The sequence below is a fragment of the Nesoenas mayeri genome (assembly GCF_963082525.1).
Source record: "Nesoenas mayeri genome assembly, chromosome: 8".
Taxonomy (NCBI): domain Eukaryota; kingdom Metazoa; phylum Chordata; class Aves; order Columbiformes; family Columbidae; genus Nesoenas; species Nesoenas mayeri.
In genome coordinates, this window is record NC_137554.1 from 21,935,769 (window position 1) to 21,952,897 (window position 17,129).

A 17,129-nucleotide genomic window follows, 5' to 3' on the forward strand; every position below is an offset into this window, starting at 1 on the left:
AGACTTCAAGGTCTGCAGACATACTCATCGGACCAGCTGAGGCAATGCTGGATGCCATCCCTGCACAGCCTCCTGGGGACGCAGGAACAGTACTGGTAGAGCACGGGGCTGCAGCTCCACCACTCTGACCCACATGGGGGGCAGGCAGCCACTGCAAGGGATGGAAAGCATGGAAGAGAAATGGTTCTGCTGCCCTGACCCCCTTCCCTCCTCTCTTAAACAGGTAGCTACCCTTTTGTCCCTGGCAGCTACTGAAAAGCCACTGGTGATGACCCTGAGTCTCAGAACCCATCAAAGAGGACACTCACTTGATGCTGCTTGTGGGAGACAGCCATGGAGCGTGGCATTGCAATGGCCTTTGTGGCAGACCTGCCATCCTGGGAGGAACAACTAGCTGTATTTGTTTTTTTTTAGCAAGCTGCTCTACAGAAAGCTGCTGATATAGGCAGGTCTTGCCCGAGATTCAGAACCACAGGGGTGACTTAGCAAAGCTGCTGCTCATTTTAGTGAGAGAAGGATCTAGATGCCTTTGAAGCTGCTGAGGCACACATACCGTTTCCTGGCCAGCCACCAGAGGCCAGTTTGAATGATTGCTGCTGCCTGCAGCTACACATTCCAACAAAACTGCTCCACACTAAGCAAAGCTGCAGAGGAGGAACAACTTTTGGGGCTGGGAGAAAAGCATGGAGCCTTTCCTCTCACAGTTGCCACCAGGTTGTGACACAGAACCCCTGGCGGCTAATGGGAGGGAGCCCACACAGTTCGTACTCATGCCCTATCCCATCTATTTTGTGTTTTCGCAGTGGATGCCAGTCTGCCGGCATTTCCAGCAGCACCACTGAGCACCACACCTGTACAGCCTATTTAAATCCATCAGCAGAAAAGACCTTTTGCCCAGAAGTAGCCCAAAGAGAGACTTACAGCTCCCCATCTCGTCCGAGCAGTCTCCGCAGTCGTTCATCCCGTCACACCTCTGATCAGCATAGACCCAGTATGTGGGGTTACTGCAGCGGAAAACCAGGTATCCCGGGACGCTGCGGGGCACGTCACCTGCAAGGGTAGACACGCAGGACATGCTCACCTCCACCAGGCACAGACGCACCGGTCAAAATGGGGATGGCAGCTACCAAAGGCTGCTGTCACGGGGAGTCAGTCAGTCTGTCATTCCCCACATGGTATGGGCACAAAACACAGGGCAGATGGGGAAGCTGCAGTTAGAGAGGAACAGGGACGTTCATGGCTAAGACAGGAGCAGAGTCTGAGTGCCCTGGGCTTCTGCTTTAAAGAGTTTTTTCCAGGGTAGGTGGACAAAAAATCAGCTCCATAGGCATGCAGGTTAAAAAATGGAGGAATATAGCATTGTGGTTTAAAAAAATAAACCAAGGAAAGTCAGAGGAGCTTGGGGTCTTTGATTCCTGGCACTCCCACTGGGTTTTGGGCAGCACTGGACAGTTTTTGACAGATGCACTCCGCATCTGCCCTACAAAAGATCTACCAGGTTCATCTGCTCTTGTATGTGTCCAGAAGTGTGAAGCAGGATTAGAGGGACACTGGCTGCTCAGTCTCACAGCAGGAAGACCAGCATGGAGAGGACAGTGACAAAAAAAACCACTCACCACAGAGCTCCTCCTGCTCATCCTCTCCATTCCTGCAGTTGCTGACTCCATTGCAGACCTGACTGGCTGGGACGCAGGTCGCTCTGTCATCACACAAGAAGCCTGTCCGGTTATTGGAGGCTGCACAGAAGCGGTTCACTGAAGGGAAAGCAAGAAATACTTTATTTTCCAGCATTTTCATGGTATGAAGGACATATCAAAGGGAAGAAAAGGGGATTTCTGAAATGCATTTGTTACTCTGGAATAGCCAGGGCCAAGAATTAATCTCTGGTGGGTTCATGGCAGAGTCTGAAGACTGCACCAGCAGTTTGAATCATGATCACACCACCCAGAGTTACCACAGCCCTGTGGAGCAGGACTCTGGAGCTGAGGAACAGCTCATGGTGACTTGGGTTGTCCAAAACTGGTCCAGCCCCACATCACTCTGCTAGTCCCCTTCCTTCCCCCTGGTCTGCACTGGGAAGCGCCGCTTCATGCACAGTGATGGACATGAAAGCTCTTCTCATGCAACATCATTTTCTGCCACTCTTATTTAAAAAGAAATGAAAAAAAATCCTTGGGAGACAAACCTGGTGCACGTGGCAGGAGTGCCAGTGCCACCGCCAAGCCCACAGCAGCCAGGAGGACGAGCAGTGCCACGGCAGAGATGCAGACACGTCTCTGTGTGCAGCCCCCATGGGCGCTGCATGGCCGGCAGCAGCCTGTTGGGAGGGCAGAGCCAGAGGTGAGGGGCTGGGCAAGGGTCTGGCAGGTGTTTCAGAGGGGAACGGGACAGAGCCGTGAGGGTGATGTTTTGGGGGGCTCTGCATGTGGGACTGGCAGGGCGTTACTGGGGCTTGGGGCTTGATAGTTGAGTTTTAATAGCCAAATTCTCATGTTAAACAACTCCTTGTAAGGAATTTTTCTGCTTGCGGTGTGGAAGAGCCTGTGAGGCCATTATGGAGCACCAGGACCGAATGGCACAAACACACTTCTCTGACGGAGCTCACTGAACACACTGGGGTGGAGAAGTTGGAGAAGCTTCTGGCAAGAGCAATCAAAACACAAGGCAGGTCACTGGAAGGCTGGGAAAGGTGCCCTCCCACAGCCCACTGCAAAACTCCTCAAGAGATAAAAATTTCACTTTACAGCATTTTGGGCTTTCTGCCCCAACCAGGACTCTAACACTTCCACAGAAGGCTGAATTATCAGCTCAAAATAGTGAGAACTGGCTGAAGAGCAGCCCTTTTCCTCCCCAAAGACATTTCCAGGGTACAAAGGGCAGCAACCTTCCAGGGAGTCCAGCTTTCAGAAAGTCATGTATGTAAACCGAGCCAAATCCAGAAGCTAAATGTCAAGCCCACAGTCACCGCAGCACAAGAACAGCCTGTGTAACAGCAATACCGATCCACTGCCCTCATCTCAGCGACCTGCAGCACCAGTGCTTTGTCTCTAAACCAACACTGTATTTTCTTGCATTCTTTTGTATTTTCAGACCAACAGAAAAAAAAAAAATATTAACATGGTCATCTGAGAAACACATAACCGGTCACTTAACACAACCCTGCCTGTATAACTGGATTTTGGTATTTCTGAACTTAAAGAGGTTTAATCAAAATTTAGAATTTGACTTAGCTGTGTTCCCTATTTACTTAGTTATTGCGTTGTACAAACGCCAAGTAAAGGAACAACAGCAAAGGGATCTAGGTTACAGTTACCGCCCCTCTGTCACGCCCGAGAGGGAATCAAACACAGAACATTTCAGCTTGAAAGAAAAGTGGTGAATTACAGCATGTCTGTGTCTACAAGACAACACGTTTGACCAGAAAGCACAACAGTTGCAAACAGATACGCGTATAAAATGATGGCAGTGATGAAATGTTGCTGCAACCCGATCTACAGGTTTGCTATTGATTCTGTTTGATCTCGCCTTCTCCTTCTTAAAATGGTCAAAATTTGCTGAAGTTTGGCTATCAGGAATGTATAGAAAGCTGATGGAAAGCTCATTAGGAACCTCTTCTGTGACAGACAAAGACTGCTTATCATGCTGCTGTACCATAAGACTGCCAACTCCGGGACAACAAAGAACAGCTTAAGATTATTAATTTTATAGTCTGGACATTTCACTACACAGAAGGAGGGAAAAAAACCCAAGTCTCAACAGACCATAAATACTACTTGTATTTTACATTACATAGATCATTTCAGTTGATGTATACTTTAATAATAACAATGTTAAGCTCTGCATTTTATTTGTTACCTCTTTCTTCAGAGAAGGACTTTGTTGAATCAAAAGTAGCTACATCACCGTTTCTCTAGAAGGAAATGAATAAAAGACTGATTACAGAAGCAGCATGCAGTAACCACGCAGTTAGGCCTTTCTGGTTCTCATACCATCTTACCCAGGAATATATAATGAATGGCATTATTTTCCATACAAGCAAAAATTGCTTCAGTGGAAAAGTGGCCCAGATTTAATTCACAGAGCGGTCAATTAGATCAACTTTTAAATCTTAGTTACACATTTGTAAAACAAACACTAATGCAAGTTCAACATTTGATATCCGTACTTTCCTTTTGTATCAAATTAGGTTAAGAAGAAACAACTCCAAATCTTACAGAACCCAGAGATAAAGAGCTCAAACAACACTAGCAAGAACACGTGTACTTTAGGAAGCAGCTGCACATAAGATTTTTCCGAAGAGAAGGGCTGTACCTGGGGGCGAATTTTGTTCATCCTTCCCAGAGCGACAGCCCTTGCAGCAGCTCAGAGGACCGCAGGGAGTTTTCTGCACCTCCACATGAGTGATGTTACCAGGATACAAACCCCAACAGAGGCAGGAGAGCGGGGAGCGTGCTGCTGCCCAGGCACGGGAGCAGGAGACGATGGGGAAGGCAGCGCCGAGCCCATGCTCCAGCTCTGGTTGGAAGCGACGTTTCTGGTTTGCTTAGAATCATAGAATCATTTCAGTTGGAAGAGACCCTCAGGATCATCAAGTCCAGCCGTAACCTAATTTAACTCTAGCACTAAACCATGTCCCTAAGAACCTCGTTAAACACCTTTTGAACACCTCGAGGTATGGTGACTCCACCACTTTTCTGGGCAGCCTGTTCCAGCTTCTGATTCCTCCTAGCTCAATCTTGGTTTCACAACAGGGCATTAGGCAAATCCTAAAGCAAGCAGAGATTTTGGATGCTGAGAACCCTGTTGCCACTCCTGACACTGGTTCAGAAAATAAACACTCACCTGCAGCTGATGTTGGTTGCATTCACCCTGGTCCTGGTCAGGGAGAACCTGGCTTCATGAGGAAAGCTTGAGGGAAGAGAGCGTCATCATCTTCACACACAACCCCTTCTCCCCACCTCCTTCCCACAACAGGGCTGACAACGCAGCAGCATCAGGCCCATTTATGCTGACCTCGTAGCAGCATCCACACAGACTCCTGCGAGACGATCAGATGCCCCCAGAGCTGTGCAGGATACAACTGTTTGGAACAGCTTCCCTGCCTGGACAAGGAGCACAGGCAGAGCAAATCCTCCTGGTTCCTCTCCTCTACTTGCATACTTGAACTTCCAGACCTGCAGTAAGTCTCAGCAGCTCAGCCTGTAGCTAACACAAACTTACAAATAGGTTGCCGCCTTCTAAACTGTCTGCAGGCTTCAGCACAGTGCACAGAGTGTTTTACAGCTTCAAGGATAAAATAGCAGGAGCAGGCTGCTTTGCCACGGGGTAGGGGGACAAGAAGCACTGGAATAAAGTGCTTGAGGAGCACAAATTCCTCTTCTTGCTTTCAGGAGGGTCCATAAAACACAAACAACTGCAAATCGTTGCCAGCCCACAGATGAGGATTCCTCTCCAAGCACCAGCAAGATCAGCTCACCAGGGCTTCAGAGACCTTGGCAGCTCCATTGCTTCTGAGTTTGCTCTGAGACAGTTGCCTTAAGTGAATTGACTCAAAGCACCAAATAACACCTGACACGGAGGAACAGTTAAGGCCCCTTCCCTCTCCATCGCCCTCCTCCCTCCTTTTTGAAGTAAAAGAAATAAAGTTTAAGGGAACACAAATGAAGATACCTGATGTGATGGGAGACTACTGGTTAATTCTAGAACCTGAAAAAAGCTTCATGTCTCCCCAAAAGCACCACGGTTATTTCTGCCAGCAGTGACTTTCACACTTGAGAGGGTTGCCTCATTTGTGTTAAGATGATTCTATTTAAAATCAGATACAAGTTCAATTGAATACATGCCTAAAGAGAATATAAAATGCTTTCCTCCTGCAGTTTCAATAATTTAAGGCCCTTCATTTAAATGGTGGTCTTGGGCTGAGATCAAACCCAAATTGCAGCTTCTGAGAAGGAAGATACCAGGAAGTCAAACATTAAAAAAGAAAAAACAAACACAACATTCTGTAAAGTCAAACACCAAGATTCCATTTAAAACTGGAAATCTTGAGAAACGGTTCAATTGCTGTAGCCTAGCCAACCTCTCATTTGACTGAGGGAAGATCCTTTGACAAGAGCTTACAAGTACAGCACTGAGCAAATTCTTCATCCTCCGGCTCACTCTGGGAACAGCAGTGCCAAGTGACAGATTGCCAGCAGCAGAGTGTCCTGTGACCTAACTGCACATGATCAAATCACTGGCTTCACTGCACAATTATTTACCTCAAACGTCATTAAACAGCAAACAAAAAAACCAAACCATGTAAAACTTCTATTGAGTTTTCTTCCTTTGTTGTAGACAGATAAAACACCAAATGAAAGCAGAAGTGGTTTAACTCAAACCAAGGAATGTGAGCAACAAAGTCAAATGTTTTGGAAGAGAAAGTTTTGTGAAATCATCAACATGACAGAGGCTGTGCTGTATACACCTCAAACCAGCAAAGCACCACGTTTTCATGAAGCTGTAACACTCTGCAGTTACATGCAATAGTACAGGAAAACATTTTAACAGACTTGAAAACATTTAAATAGTTGGAAAAACTGTGATTTCTAAAATCACTTCTGAAAAGGCAACCCCAAACAAAACAGTGCAAAGGTGACAGGCAATAATCACTGAAGTATAGTTCATACTTAAAAATAAATGTAAATATCTGTTGCACGCATCACATTTGATACCTCCTGAAGCCCAACACTGGCATCCTGCACTGAAATGGGGCTGTGCATTGAGATATTGAGGTTTGCTCTATATGAGCAGGAACACACACCTCAATGGAATCACTACTGCAGAGGGATTTCCCGCCTGATTGCACATGTGAACACTGTTCTGAAAACATCATACCATGGATTTTCACAGTAAGTCATGCCTGAGGCCTTTGCAATAATGCCACTGACACAAAGGTACCTGCCAGTGGCTGCTGGCTCTCAAATTTCTGGGCAACCATGTTGTCCCACTGAAGAATTTTGCCTGAAGAGGTACCACTAATTTAAGACTTCAACTTGCAATTTCTGCATGTTGATACAAGTCTGCTTAAACATCTCTTAGTGGCCTTAACCTCATTGACAGAAAACCTGCTTGAGTGCATCGACACTGAGCTTTTCAGCAGCAAGTATGGACCACTTAATGCATATTCTTGTTTAATGACCCCTGTGCAGCTCCATCATCTGTAGTTACACAACCACCAGTGTTACAGCCAAGTTAGGAACAACTATCGAACCAGTTTTAACAGTGAAGGAACACATACTGTATCCTCCAGCACTGCTACAGTTCTCACCAGAATTTGAAACCTGAAGAGGTGTTGTTTGGTTCTGTCTCCCTTTTAAACTTTCAAGGGAGTTCTGTATAATCAACAAAATGAGCTGGAGATCATGCATTTGAGTCAACTTTCAAACCCAGAGCCCTTAAAATAAATCACATACATCCTCAGCTTGCCAATGCTATGGGCATCAGCATGTAGTCATCTCAAAGAAAAGAGGCGCAAAAATAAGTTAGAAATATGAGGGACATTGTTAGTTGTCATTGTTAGTGACTCATACAGCAAAATCAGGTCACACTGCCCAAGAGAGGAACGCTCAAGACAGGTTTTCGTAACGAATATATTCTTGTCAATAATTAACCATACCAAAAGCTACACAGTCAACATTTTCTATACAGTCAATTTTATTTGTCTGTTCGCATCTCTCAGGAATCAACTTGTTTCTGTAAATAAACTTAGAAGACTAGAATAGTTAATCTAGAAAGTAGAATTTCTTCTGAAAACACAGGTGCTAACTTTACAAGCAATTTAAGACTTAAAGGCTAAAGTTTGACAGAATAATTGACCATGTTATGTTCTGTGTGTGCAGGGATATGTCTATAAGTTTTAACAAAGTTTCCATCTTTCACAACCTGAATTCTAGCCTACAATACCCCACAAATGCTTTCCATCTTGGATATTGCCGTGCTGTAGAAAAAAAGAGATTTCTATGTTTGGAGACAGGGTTGTTTGTGCATGGAACATGAACAAGTACAAAAATTCAGCAGATAATTTTATAATATTTTCTCTTAACTACAACAGAAAGTGCAACACTAAAAAGGCATCTCCTGCCTACTTAAAATTTCTTATATCTTTACAAAGCTAACTCTGAATGTACACATTACATCCTATAACACACAAATAAGTTTGAAAGTGTCACGGCAGAAGTATGGAAAACAAGCTTACAGCTTTTATAAGCAAAAAGACACATAGCAAACACCAGTGAAAAGTGATTAGGTCTGGAAACAAATTCAAGATGACTGAATCTTCACTACTGGTTGAAAACAAAATCCCATGACATCTGTTGATTCTGTAACTTTATTTGCATTTAAACATTGGCTGCTAAGCTTCTTATCTGAAGAACCACCACGAACAATCAGGAGTTGCTAGCTCTGTTAGAATTAGTCTATTGGATCAAATGGAGCCTTTTTAAATTGCTGACTGAGCCAGATTGACTTTTGTAGGAAGAGGTCCTGCTTCTTCATGTTCCTCAGTGTTGCATCTGACCACAACAAGTGCAGAGGATGGATATCTGTTCAGTTTTTGTTCGTTCATGTATTCCAAATCTCCATAGATGCTCAGCTTCTGAAATATTTAAACAATTTACTTTAAGACAAAGACTCTCCATACTGTGAATAAAATGCATTTCATTATCCAACTACATTCATGGTTCCAACAGCTGCAGCCTTCACCAAGAGTTAGCCCAGACTATCTGTAACATCTGAAATCTATGGCTGGGATTAGATTTGAGTCCAAAATAAATGTATTAGATCTGCCAGAACAACAGTAGATACAGCTCCTGTGTACCAGCTCCTTTAGTTTGCAAATACTGTAAGTCTGATTTCAGAAGTGCGGGGAACTCTCTAGGCACAAAGGATGCTGGTTCAGCCAGTTCCCCCCCTGATCAGACTCTTGGTGCTCACCAATAACATGCTGATTGATCCTCCTGGATTAAACCCATATGGGGTTCCGCCTACACCATCCGCCCCTCAGTACAGCTTTATTCCCAGAGAAATTAGAAGCAGCCTCCATTTGTTCAGAGTAGTCTGAAGTTTGTTGAGAGAGCGACAAACCAAATGACATCACACCTGAGTTGCCTGAGTAAGGATCAGCCACAGGAACTGGCAAGAATTGTTCAGCTATAAAACTGTCATTTAAATAACAAATCTTGTTTGCTAACCACATCAGCAAAATAGGAAACCCCCTCTTTCTAGCTGCATGTCCCCCTAAATGTTTCTTAGTCTCTAGACAGCTGTAACCTAAAAGCAATATAATGAATAAATTCAAAATATTGGAAGTTATAAAATAGAATTACCTCAGATGGAACATATTGCTCTACAGCTGTAGCTACAGTTGCACAACAAATCCAGAGCAGCACAAACACTGACAGGACGAGTGTAGTGGTTAAAATCCAACTGGAGTTTCTGAAACGAAAAGAACATAACTAGATTTCACACACTGAAAAGAAGACAATGGACTCTCTAAAAAGTTCAGTTTGACTGCATTTCCTGCTGATGCACGTAGCTGTTCCAGCTACAAGGCCCATTGCAGACTCTTGGGTATCCGAGTGCCTATTTATTACCCGACTTGAAAGACACAAGACTTGCTAAGCATCTTCCCACTTACAATTTTAAAACCAGATTTTTCTGTTAACACATTTGGGGTGCAATTCACTGATCCTTCATGTGTAAAATTTTAAAGAGAAAGAAATCAGAGTAAGGGAAAGAAGAGCCATCATGCTGATCTTCAGCGAAGTTTTAAAGATACACTGGATATTTCAGCCTGGAAATCAGACAAAAAAGTGTCTTATTTCATACCAGATAATTCCAAACCAGTGCTTTGCCCTGAAATATATTCAGAGCTAAACAACAGGCAACACACAGTATTGATTAAACAGTTTGTAGAACACGCTCAAAAAAACAGTGTAGGAAATTATTGATATGTTCAGTTGAAATGAAAAGGAGAATCAAAGTTGGCAGAAAAGCCTGCAAATAACACGGGCCCAGCACCAAAAAATAGCAATAACAGTCAGATACACAATTTTAACTGCTATGCACCCTGAACCTAGCAGACCTGGCGCACTTTGAGATCTTGTAACAGTGTCCCTGTACACACAGAGGAAAGGCCATTATCCCCTTACTAGGTACAGACATTCTAGAATATACATACATAGAAAGACACTTGAAAAAGCTGTCATTTTCTCGCTCTTCAAAAAGTCCTCGGTATGTCTGTGAACTTCCTGGACGTAGGTCTGCTGGAATATGAGAGCAGAAAGAGCGGTCAGGAGACCAACGAGAGAGAAGACCCAAACACCACAGTTTGTCTATACAGAGCATAAAAGGAAGCTTTTAAAGTGGCCCTTGCATGTTTCTATTTCCAGCAGAGCTTGCTTTCTACCACAGACTTTGCTAAGTGTACACAGTGCAGTCTACAGTGCAAACAATTATATTTCAGCTTTCTAAAAATTCACTTCCATGTGCCACCTGCAACTTTTTTTTTTTCGTGACAGGGAATATTTGTGTTTGCTCTTCCAAAGCACAAAGAACAACTTACAAGCTGTTTTACTCAGCGACAAGGATCCTCTTGTGTCTCCAGTTTCCTGATCAAGCTGTGGAACATACTGTACTTCTGGCTTTGACTAAAACAAAATAAGGAGTTAGGAGATCTTGCTATCTGGCTTCCACTGATTGTAATCGTTTACATTTTCAGAACTAATACAAAGTTAACCCTAAGACATGCACTATTCACATAAGTTTAATTTCCGCCCCCCTCCACTGGCCATAAGGGCAGTTAAATACTATAAAAAAACTAAACACCTCTGATAGTGCCTCATAGTCTTTTCTGTGACTGGAAGGAGCAGAGTTGAACATTTAGCAGCCACGACACCTTAATCTCAACAAAAAAGTCAAGCACCTGGAATATGACAATTTTGCCATCATCTGCTTGAAGGTAGAAAGTCCATGAGGATGTTATGAAGCTCTGAGCTGAATCCATCATGTCACTCCAGAATGATCTCACCAGTGTCAGAGGAAAGAGGAGATGAATTCTTGGCATCAGGGACATTAACTGCAAATATAACATTAACTGGTTTTCCGTTTGTTTTTACACTAAAAGGACAGAAGTTGTGTTTTCACTAACCCCTCACCTCCTGTCTAGATTTCAGTCCTTAGGAAGAGTTATTTTCCATTTGAAGAAATTTAAAGAAGACACCCGCTGAACAGAAAACAAGTAGGTGGTATTTGAGAAACATGTCAACTACTTACTTGCTCTTGCCTTAACTCAGCAAATGGCAATTGGTTCTGGCATCCAAGATGGCAAGCATATTGTTCATCAGATTGGGAGTATGCTTCAGTACAGGCTGCAGGGAAGAAGTTCCCCAAATGAGAAGATAAATTCTGCATTTCAGTTAAGAAAACATTTTCAGTATAAGTTGGACCAGAAACAAAGCAGCAGTTGAAAGACTGACAATCCCATTTGTAGGGAAAGAGATGGCAACGGCTCCAAGGGTACCATTTGCTCTGACGTCTAATGAAGTTTAAGGACTCCAAGCACAGACAGATGAGGTAGCTGAAATCTGAGTGCAACCGATCAGAAATGTTACTCTGGACAAAATCAAGGATGCAAGTTTTCACTGATCCTCCCACTACCGCTATAGTTTTTCCTCCACACATCACACAAACATGATTTTTTTTTTTTAATCTCTGAGAACAGAGCTGGAATCCTAAAAAGAAGAGAGGGACCATCAGTCCATTAAATCCCTTAGTGGTAACAGCAGAAGTCACAGGAAAACCAAAGGAGCATTTTCCTGGTACTGTAAGGAATACAGAAACTGCATTGAAAGTATTATGGAATATTTTTTAATGAAAAATGAAGCCACCTCTTTGTTTTATGGAATATTTCTATTAATTTTTCACTAGAGACCATAAAGACAAAGAAATTATTCTCTTTGAGTAATTTAGATTATTCTGCCCATAGAGATATTGGGCAGACAACATATAGGCATAGCTCTTCTTCAAAACAGTAAAGTGTTTGTGACAATGGTGCAGCACTACCTGAAATAAGACTCAAACCATGCAGCAACACAGAGGACAGTAGCTTTCCCAATTATCCCCAAGAACAAATGAACAATCATATAGGCTAAGAAGAACAGAGCATCAACACTGAAACACCTGAGTATGCAGCTCACAGCACCTGAACAGCAATTCCATGGTAAAACTGCCACCAAACTACTGTTTGTAGAAATAAAGAAGCATCAGAAGACAGAATGCAGCAGATCAGCCAAGATGTATCTTGCCAAGCACAGAACACTTAGTCAGGGCACCAAGCAGTGTAACAGATTATGGAACAGAAGCCAGCAAAAGACAACAGCCTCGGGAAGGAGAGTGAAACCAGAAAGTAAGCAACTGTTCAGTTACCTCTACATGTGGTCTATTGCCACACTACCCTTTTTTATGGCACTCTTTCCTGTGTGGTTTGACAACTCGATTGACGTGCTGTATCACAGCCACATACAGTGTATGACAGACTAGAGCATTAGCTCATTTCTAGAGTATTTCATGCAGCTTTGTATCACGTTGGCACCTTTGCATGTCAGGCTTTCTGCTTCCCTACCTTCCATCAGCTCGCTTAGCTAGCCACTGGGCCTCTTGTTTTTATGACCTACTGAAAGGATAAAAGCCTCCTTTGAGTGCTTCCTTGGTGCTTAATTATAGACTAAGAGCTTCCGCCTTTCCTGCTTCGGATGGTTATGTCCCACTTACTCTCTGAATAATTTCCAATTAACATAACATCCAATATTCTCAGATGAAAGTTCTACAAAATTCCAAAAATAGTATTAATTGGCCTATAGTACACATATCTCAGATCCACTATGAAATGTTTGCCCTAACACAGATAACCTGAGAGAATTAGTCACAAGTATTTACTGGCCTAACTCAAACAAAACATGCACCTCATCCCCAAGAGTTTAGCTGTAGGTAAACCTCAGGATGTGGCTCAGACCACAAGTTACAAGGCAGAGAGCAGATTAAGATCTGTGCTCTTATTCCAGCTAAACATTTCACTTCTACACACAAGTTTGTTAGGAATTGTAAATGTGACCAATTGTCACATGGAATTATTAAAGGAAAAGTGTTAATTTGACTGGATTTTTCCCCATCCATTTTGTGTTTTCCATGACAAACTCTTTATAGTAAAATAAAGTGTTTCTAATCTATTTACAATGACAGGTGATACGTAAGAAATTCAGGATAATAGTAACACTAAGTATCAGGTAAGGAGAAACTCACAGAGAACAGATATCCTTTCCCTGAGATTTTTTTTTTTTGTATCCTGAACATAAACTTCAAGAATTTGTTAAAAAAAACCCTCCAGAAAGCAACTGAAGTAATCCCACCAATTTAAGCACACCCTTTTACACGTTCCTGCTCTTCCCTCCATTATGTGTCTACAGCGTTGTTGAAACGTACTGACGTCTTACCAGAGTCACATTCCTGTTTGGTTCGATTCAAATCGATGCCGTCGTCCACAAACTGACAAATGGAAAACAGTCTGCAGCCTCGCTGGCACGCGTACAGTTCCTCTTCCTGGGAAGGCACAAAAAAAAGACTTACATTTCTCCATTCAAGAATAAATTGTCAGAAAATAAACAACTTTTTTTTTGCAACTGCTATAAAAAGCCATCCACCAGAGAAACATCCTCCATGCCTCCAGTAGACCTACAAGCCAGCTAAACCTGACACTCTGGATGATCTGGAATAAAGCCAAACTACAGCTCTTTAACACCGACATAACTACTGATTTATTTCAAACAGAGCTCTCTATTCTGTGGTGGGGCAGGCCTGGAACAGCAAATTCTGTTTTGCAATTCCAGTCCTACAAATTGCAAGCAAAGTTGCACTGCATTTTTTTTTAAAGTATTGGTTTTTAAAGGACATACAGGTGTAAAAGATTTACTGACATTTAACCCTACAAACTGTAAATAGTCTTCCATCTCTGAACTTAAACTGTAGAACCCAGCAGGAGAAGACAAAAAAAGATCGATTTTGTCAATGTATTACAATGTATCTACCTAACTCTAATCAGCACTACCACAGAATGGTCCAAATAAGATATTATCTTCTGGTGTACTATCCGAGTAACCTGGTCAACTGTCTGCTTGACAAACTTGTTCCACAAACCTACATTCTTATTTATTACATTGGACTAAAGGGGAAAACCACCTCCTCACCACTACTATTCAAATTATGCAAATACAGAAAATCTCCTATTTCTTCTGTCCACAGCCCCAAAGGGGTGGATGTGTACGTTTCACACACTGTGCTCGCCGTGTTGCAGAACTAAAGCCCCTATTACATGAGTGCTCCTGCTTCTCATCACACCCTCTCGTGAATCGATCCATCGGAACTACCAGTGACGTACCCACTCAAGTGACGGCAGCCAGTTGCTGTACCAGTGGAAAATGGGCTCGGAATTAATTAAAGGAAAAAAAATAAAACAAACATACCACACCTTACTGTATAACCTACTGCAAATTAACTGGCCGTTGTTTGTCTCTGACATCATACATTCACATGCTTTAAAGGCACAAAAGTACAGAAGTGTGAGTGTAAATTAAAACTTAGCTCTGAGAACACTGACAAGGTGGCCAAGATAGTTACGCGTTGCAGAAAACACATGTTGTAATTTGATATCCAGATAGAATTAGCTTTAGCAGACAGATTTCTATGACAGTCTTCCATAAAAATCTTACTGAAGCTTGTCTTACTTTCCAATTACAACTAAAGCAGCTCCCTTCAATTCCACCAGTAATTTTGTGATAAACAGGACAAATACCAAATTAATAAAAGAGAAGATGGCTGTTTTATTTGACAGCTGCAAAAACACAAACTAATAATTCAAAAATACAGTAAAGATCACAGAAATATCAGCTTTCCCTGAACTTGAAAGAAGCTTGTAAGAGAAACAAGAGTACTGTGGCACAACAGTATGGAAATATATTAGGATAATGTTTAGTCTTAATTTCTCAGTTTTAGCTCTTCTCACTCCCATCACATGTAGGTCCCAAAACACGCCATGACTACAGATACGTTTACTTGCATTCCACGTAACTCCCTGGTACTTCTCTGTGTGGGGATACCAGTGTCAGCTCAAGTCACAAAATCTGATTTAAGTACCACATGAAAGCAAAGCCCTATGACCCGACACTGTCACCCATTTGCCTGCTGCCCTCGTCTGAAATCTCAAAAAGGGGGTAAGAGCTCCCATCATTTACAGTTCAATCTGCTCCAGAGCTACAGCTGATAACGCAGCATATTGCCAAGGAAGGACAAGGAAAGATGAGATTTTTGATTATAATTTTCCAAATTCAAACCAGAAAAGGTTTACAAAGATTTGAACCAACAGCAAACTCCGGACTATGAAATTAGATTCCCAACAGACACTATTTCAGTAGTTTATCATGAGATGAAAAAAAAAGTCCATACACGTGTATCAAAACACAGTTTGCACATTCTGACTAGCTATTTGTTAATCACCATTTACACTTCATCCTTTAACACCCAAGTGTCACACTGGTGTCCTGGCTCAGGATCTCTGGCCTGTCATGAACACAGCAGAGCTTTAGTGCCCAAAACTTCTGGAACAGCCTAAGTCAAACCACAGTTGCCTCTTTAGGAACAGGAGTAAAAAAGGCAGGAAAAAAAACCCCAACCAAAATCCACAAAAGCACCCAGGACTAAGAAAGCTATACTTTGTAAGCAGCATTTCTTTGGCTAGCTACAGCCTAACCACCTATTTTCAAAACGAAAAAACTATCTTTAGAGAAGCCACTGCATTCCCTGCGTTCATCAGACGACAATCTAAGCCAGACAAGCCAACACCACAGCAGCCCTGCCACAGGCTGCGCTTGAGCATGAGCTCCTTTTGTGTTCATATTTGCTTCTGCACATCCAGTGTTGCTTGAGAGAACATGCACAGGGACATATCTTGAAAAACAGAAAATCCTAGGTATGTCTGATACCTGTATTTCTAATTACTAGACTGTATTTTAGGCAATTATAGAATTCAGTTTAGGAGAACATTAAGGTAGCAACCTTTAAAAATTAACCAACCTCGTAACCATAGAATCTTTGTATAAGCAGACCTTGCAACCATAGAATCTTTGTACTTAGTAACCATACCCTATTCTTAAAACTGACATAGACTTATGACATATTCTTTTAAAACTGGTAACTGAGAAATAACTGATAAACATGCGAATGTTACTTAGCATCGCTTAAACAGATAGCTTGTGTTAGAACAGGTGTGGAATGTGCCAATGGTTGTCAAGAATTGTAATGAATATGTAATTTTTCTGTCAATATAAGCCATGTATGACCAACTAGTCAGCGGCAGACCTATGGAGGGACACTCCCGGTCCGAGCCCGGAGCTGAATAAAGAAATGCTACTTTTAAAACCCTAAAACGTGGGTTTAAGAGCTCGTTACTCTGCCGATTTTACACTATCATGCCCTGTCAGTGCGGCGCACAAGGAGGAAGAAAACAGGAGATGGGGCTGCGGGGGCACAGGGGCGGCTGGAGACCGGGGAAGGGGAGCCCGAGGCCCTACTGCCCGCCAGCCCCCAGCACAGCCCCGGGGGAGGGAGGAGAGAGCGGGGCCGAGCCCGGGCAGGGCCCAGCCGCCGCCGGGGGCCCGCCCGTACCTTGGGGTAGGTGTGCAGGGAGTAGGTCAGCTGGCAGGCGCGGTGACACGACGCCGTGTTGCCCAGCACGGAGTCAAAAGCCTCGGACGAGGCGGCGGGTAACGGCGCGGCCGCCCAAACACCGCTGCTGCCCGCCAGGAGCACCAGGGCCAGAGGGAGGCAGAGCGGACCGCCCCGCCGCGCCGCCATCTTGCTCCTCCCGCAGGACCCCACTGCCGGGAGCGGGTGCTGAGGGACTCTCGCGAGATGAACCCCCTCCGCCCCGCGCGGTGCCTGCTGGGAGATGTAGTCCGCTCCGCGGGGCGGCCCCAGCCATCCCATAGGGCATCACCAGCGGCGGGAACTACACGGGCGCGAGGGAGGGGGCTGCGGCTTCC

At 43.5% G+C, this 17,129-nt stretch overlaps 2 protein-coding genes across 3 annotated transcripts; both read right to left on the reverse strand.

The window, feature by feature from the left end:
* Positions 1–5: 5 nt before the first annotated feature.
* LDLRAD1 (low density lipoprotein receptor class A domain containing 1) lies at positions 6–4,332 on the reverse strand (the record flags this gene model as incomplete). The annotated part of the gene is made up of 6 exons (XM_080349224.1): positions 6–151; positions 922–1,050; positions 1,617–1,754; positions 2,186–2,317; positions 3,856–3,910; positions 4,312–4,332. 6 exons carry the CDS (start codon positions 4,330–4,332, stop codon positions 6–8), a joined length of 621 nt encoding a protein of 206 aa, XP_080205350.1.
* A 3,090-nt stretch (positions 4,333–7,422) lies between these two features.
* On the reverse strand, positions 7,423–16,960 carry TMEM59 (transmembrane protein 59). Of its 2 annotated transcripts, none has more exons than XM_080348655.1 (8): positions 16,753–16,960; positions 13,530–13,635; positions 11,314–11,408; positions 10,964–11,116; positions 10,604–10,688; positions 10,220–10,301; positions 9,366–9,474; positions 7,423–8,635 (listed from the first exon to the last, which is right to left on the reverse strand). In XM_080348655.1, exons 1-8 carry the CDS (start codon positions 16,939–16,941, stop codon positions 8,480–8,482), a joined length of 975 nt encoding a protein of 324 aa, XP_080204781.1. In that variant the 5' UTR covers positions 16,942–16,960; the 3' UTR covers positions 7,423–8,479. The 2 variants fall into 2 exon arrangements, with proteins under 2 accessions (XP_080204781.1, XP_080204780.1); XM_080348654.1 differs by having other exon boundaries at positions 7,439–8,635; positions 10,220–10,304.
* Positions 16,961–17,129: the final 169 nt, after the last annotated feature.

Bases quoted from the DNA above. Each gene is read 5' to 3' on its own strand.
- TMEM59 (XM_080348654.1), bottom strand. From the start codon at position 16,941: ATGGCGGCGCGGCGGGGCGGTCCGCTCTGCCTCCCTCTGGCCCTGGTG. The intron at 13,636-16,752 runs GTACGGGCGGGC...GTGCCTTCCCAG, and splicing joins CCCTGCACACCTACCCCAAG to GAAGAGGAACTGTACGCGTG. The intron at 8,636-9,365 runs GTAATTCTATTT...TAAATATTTCAG, and splicing joins AGCAATATGTTCCATCTGAG to AAGCTGAGCATCTATGGAGA.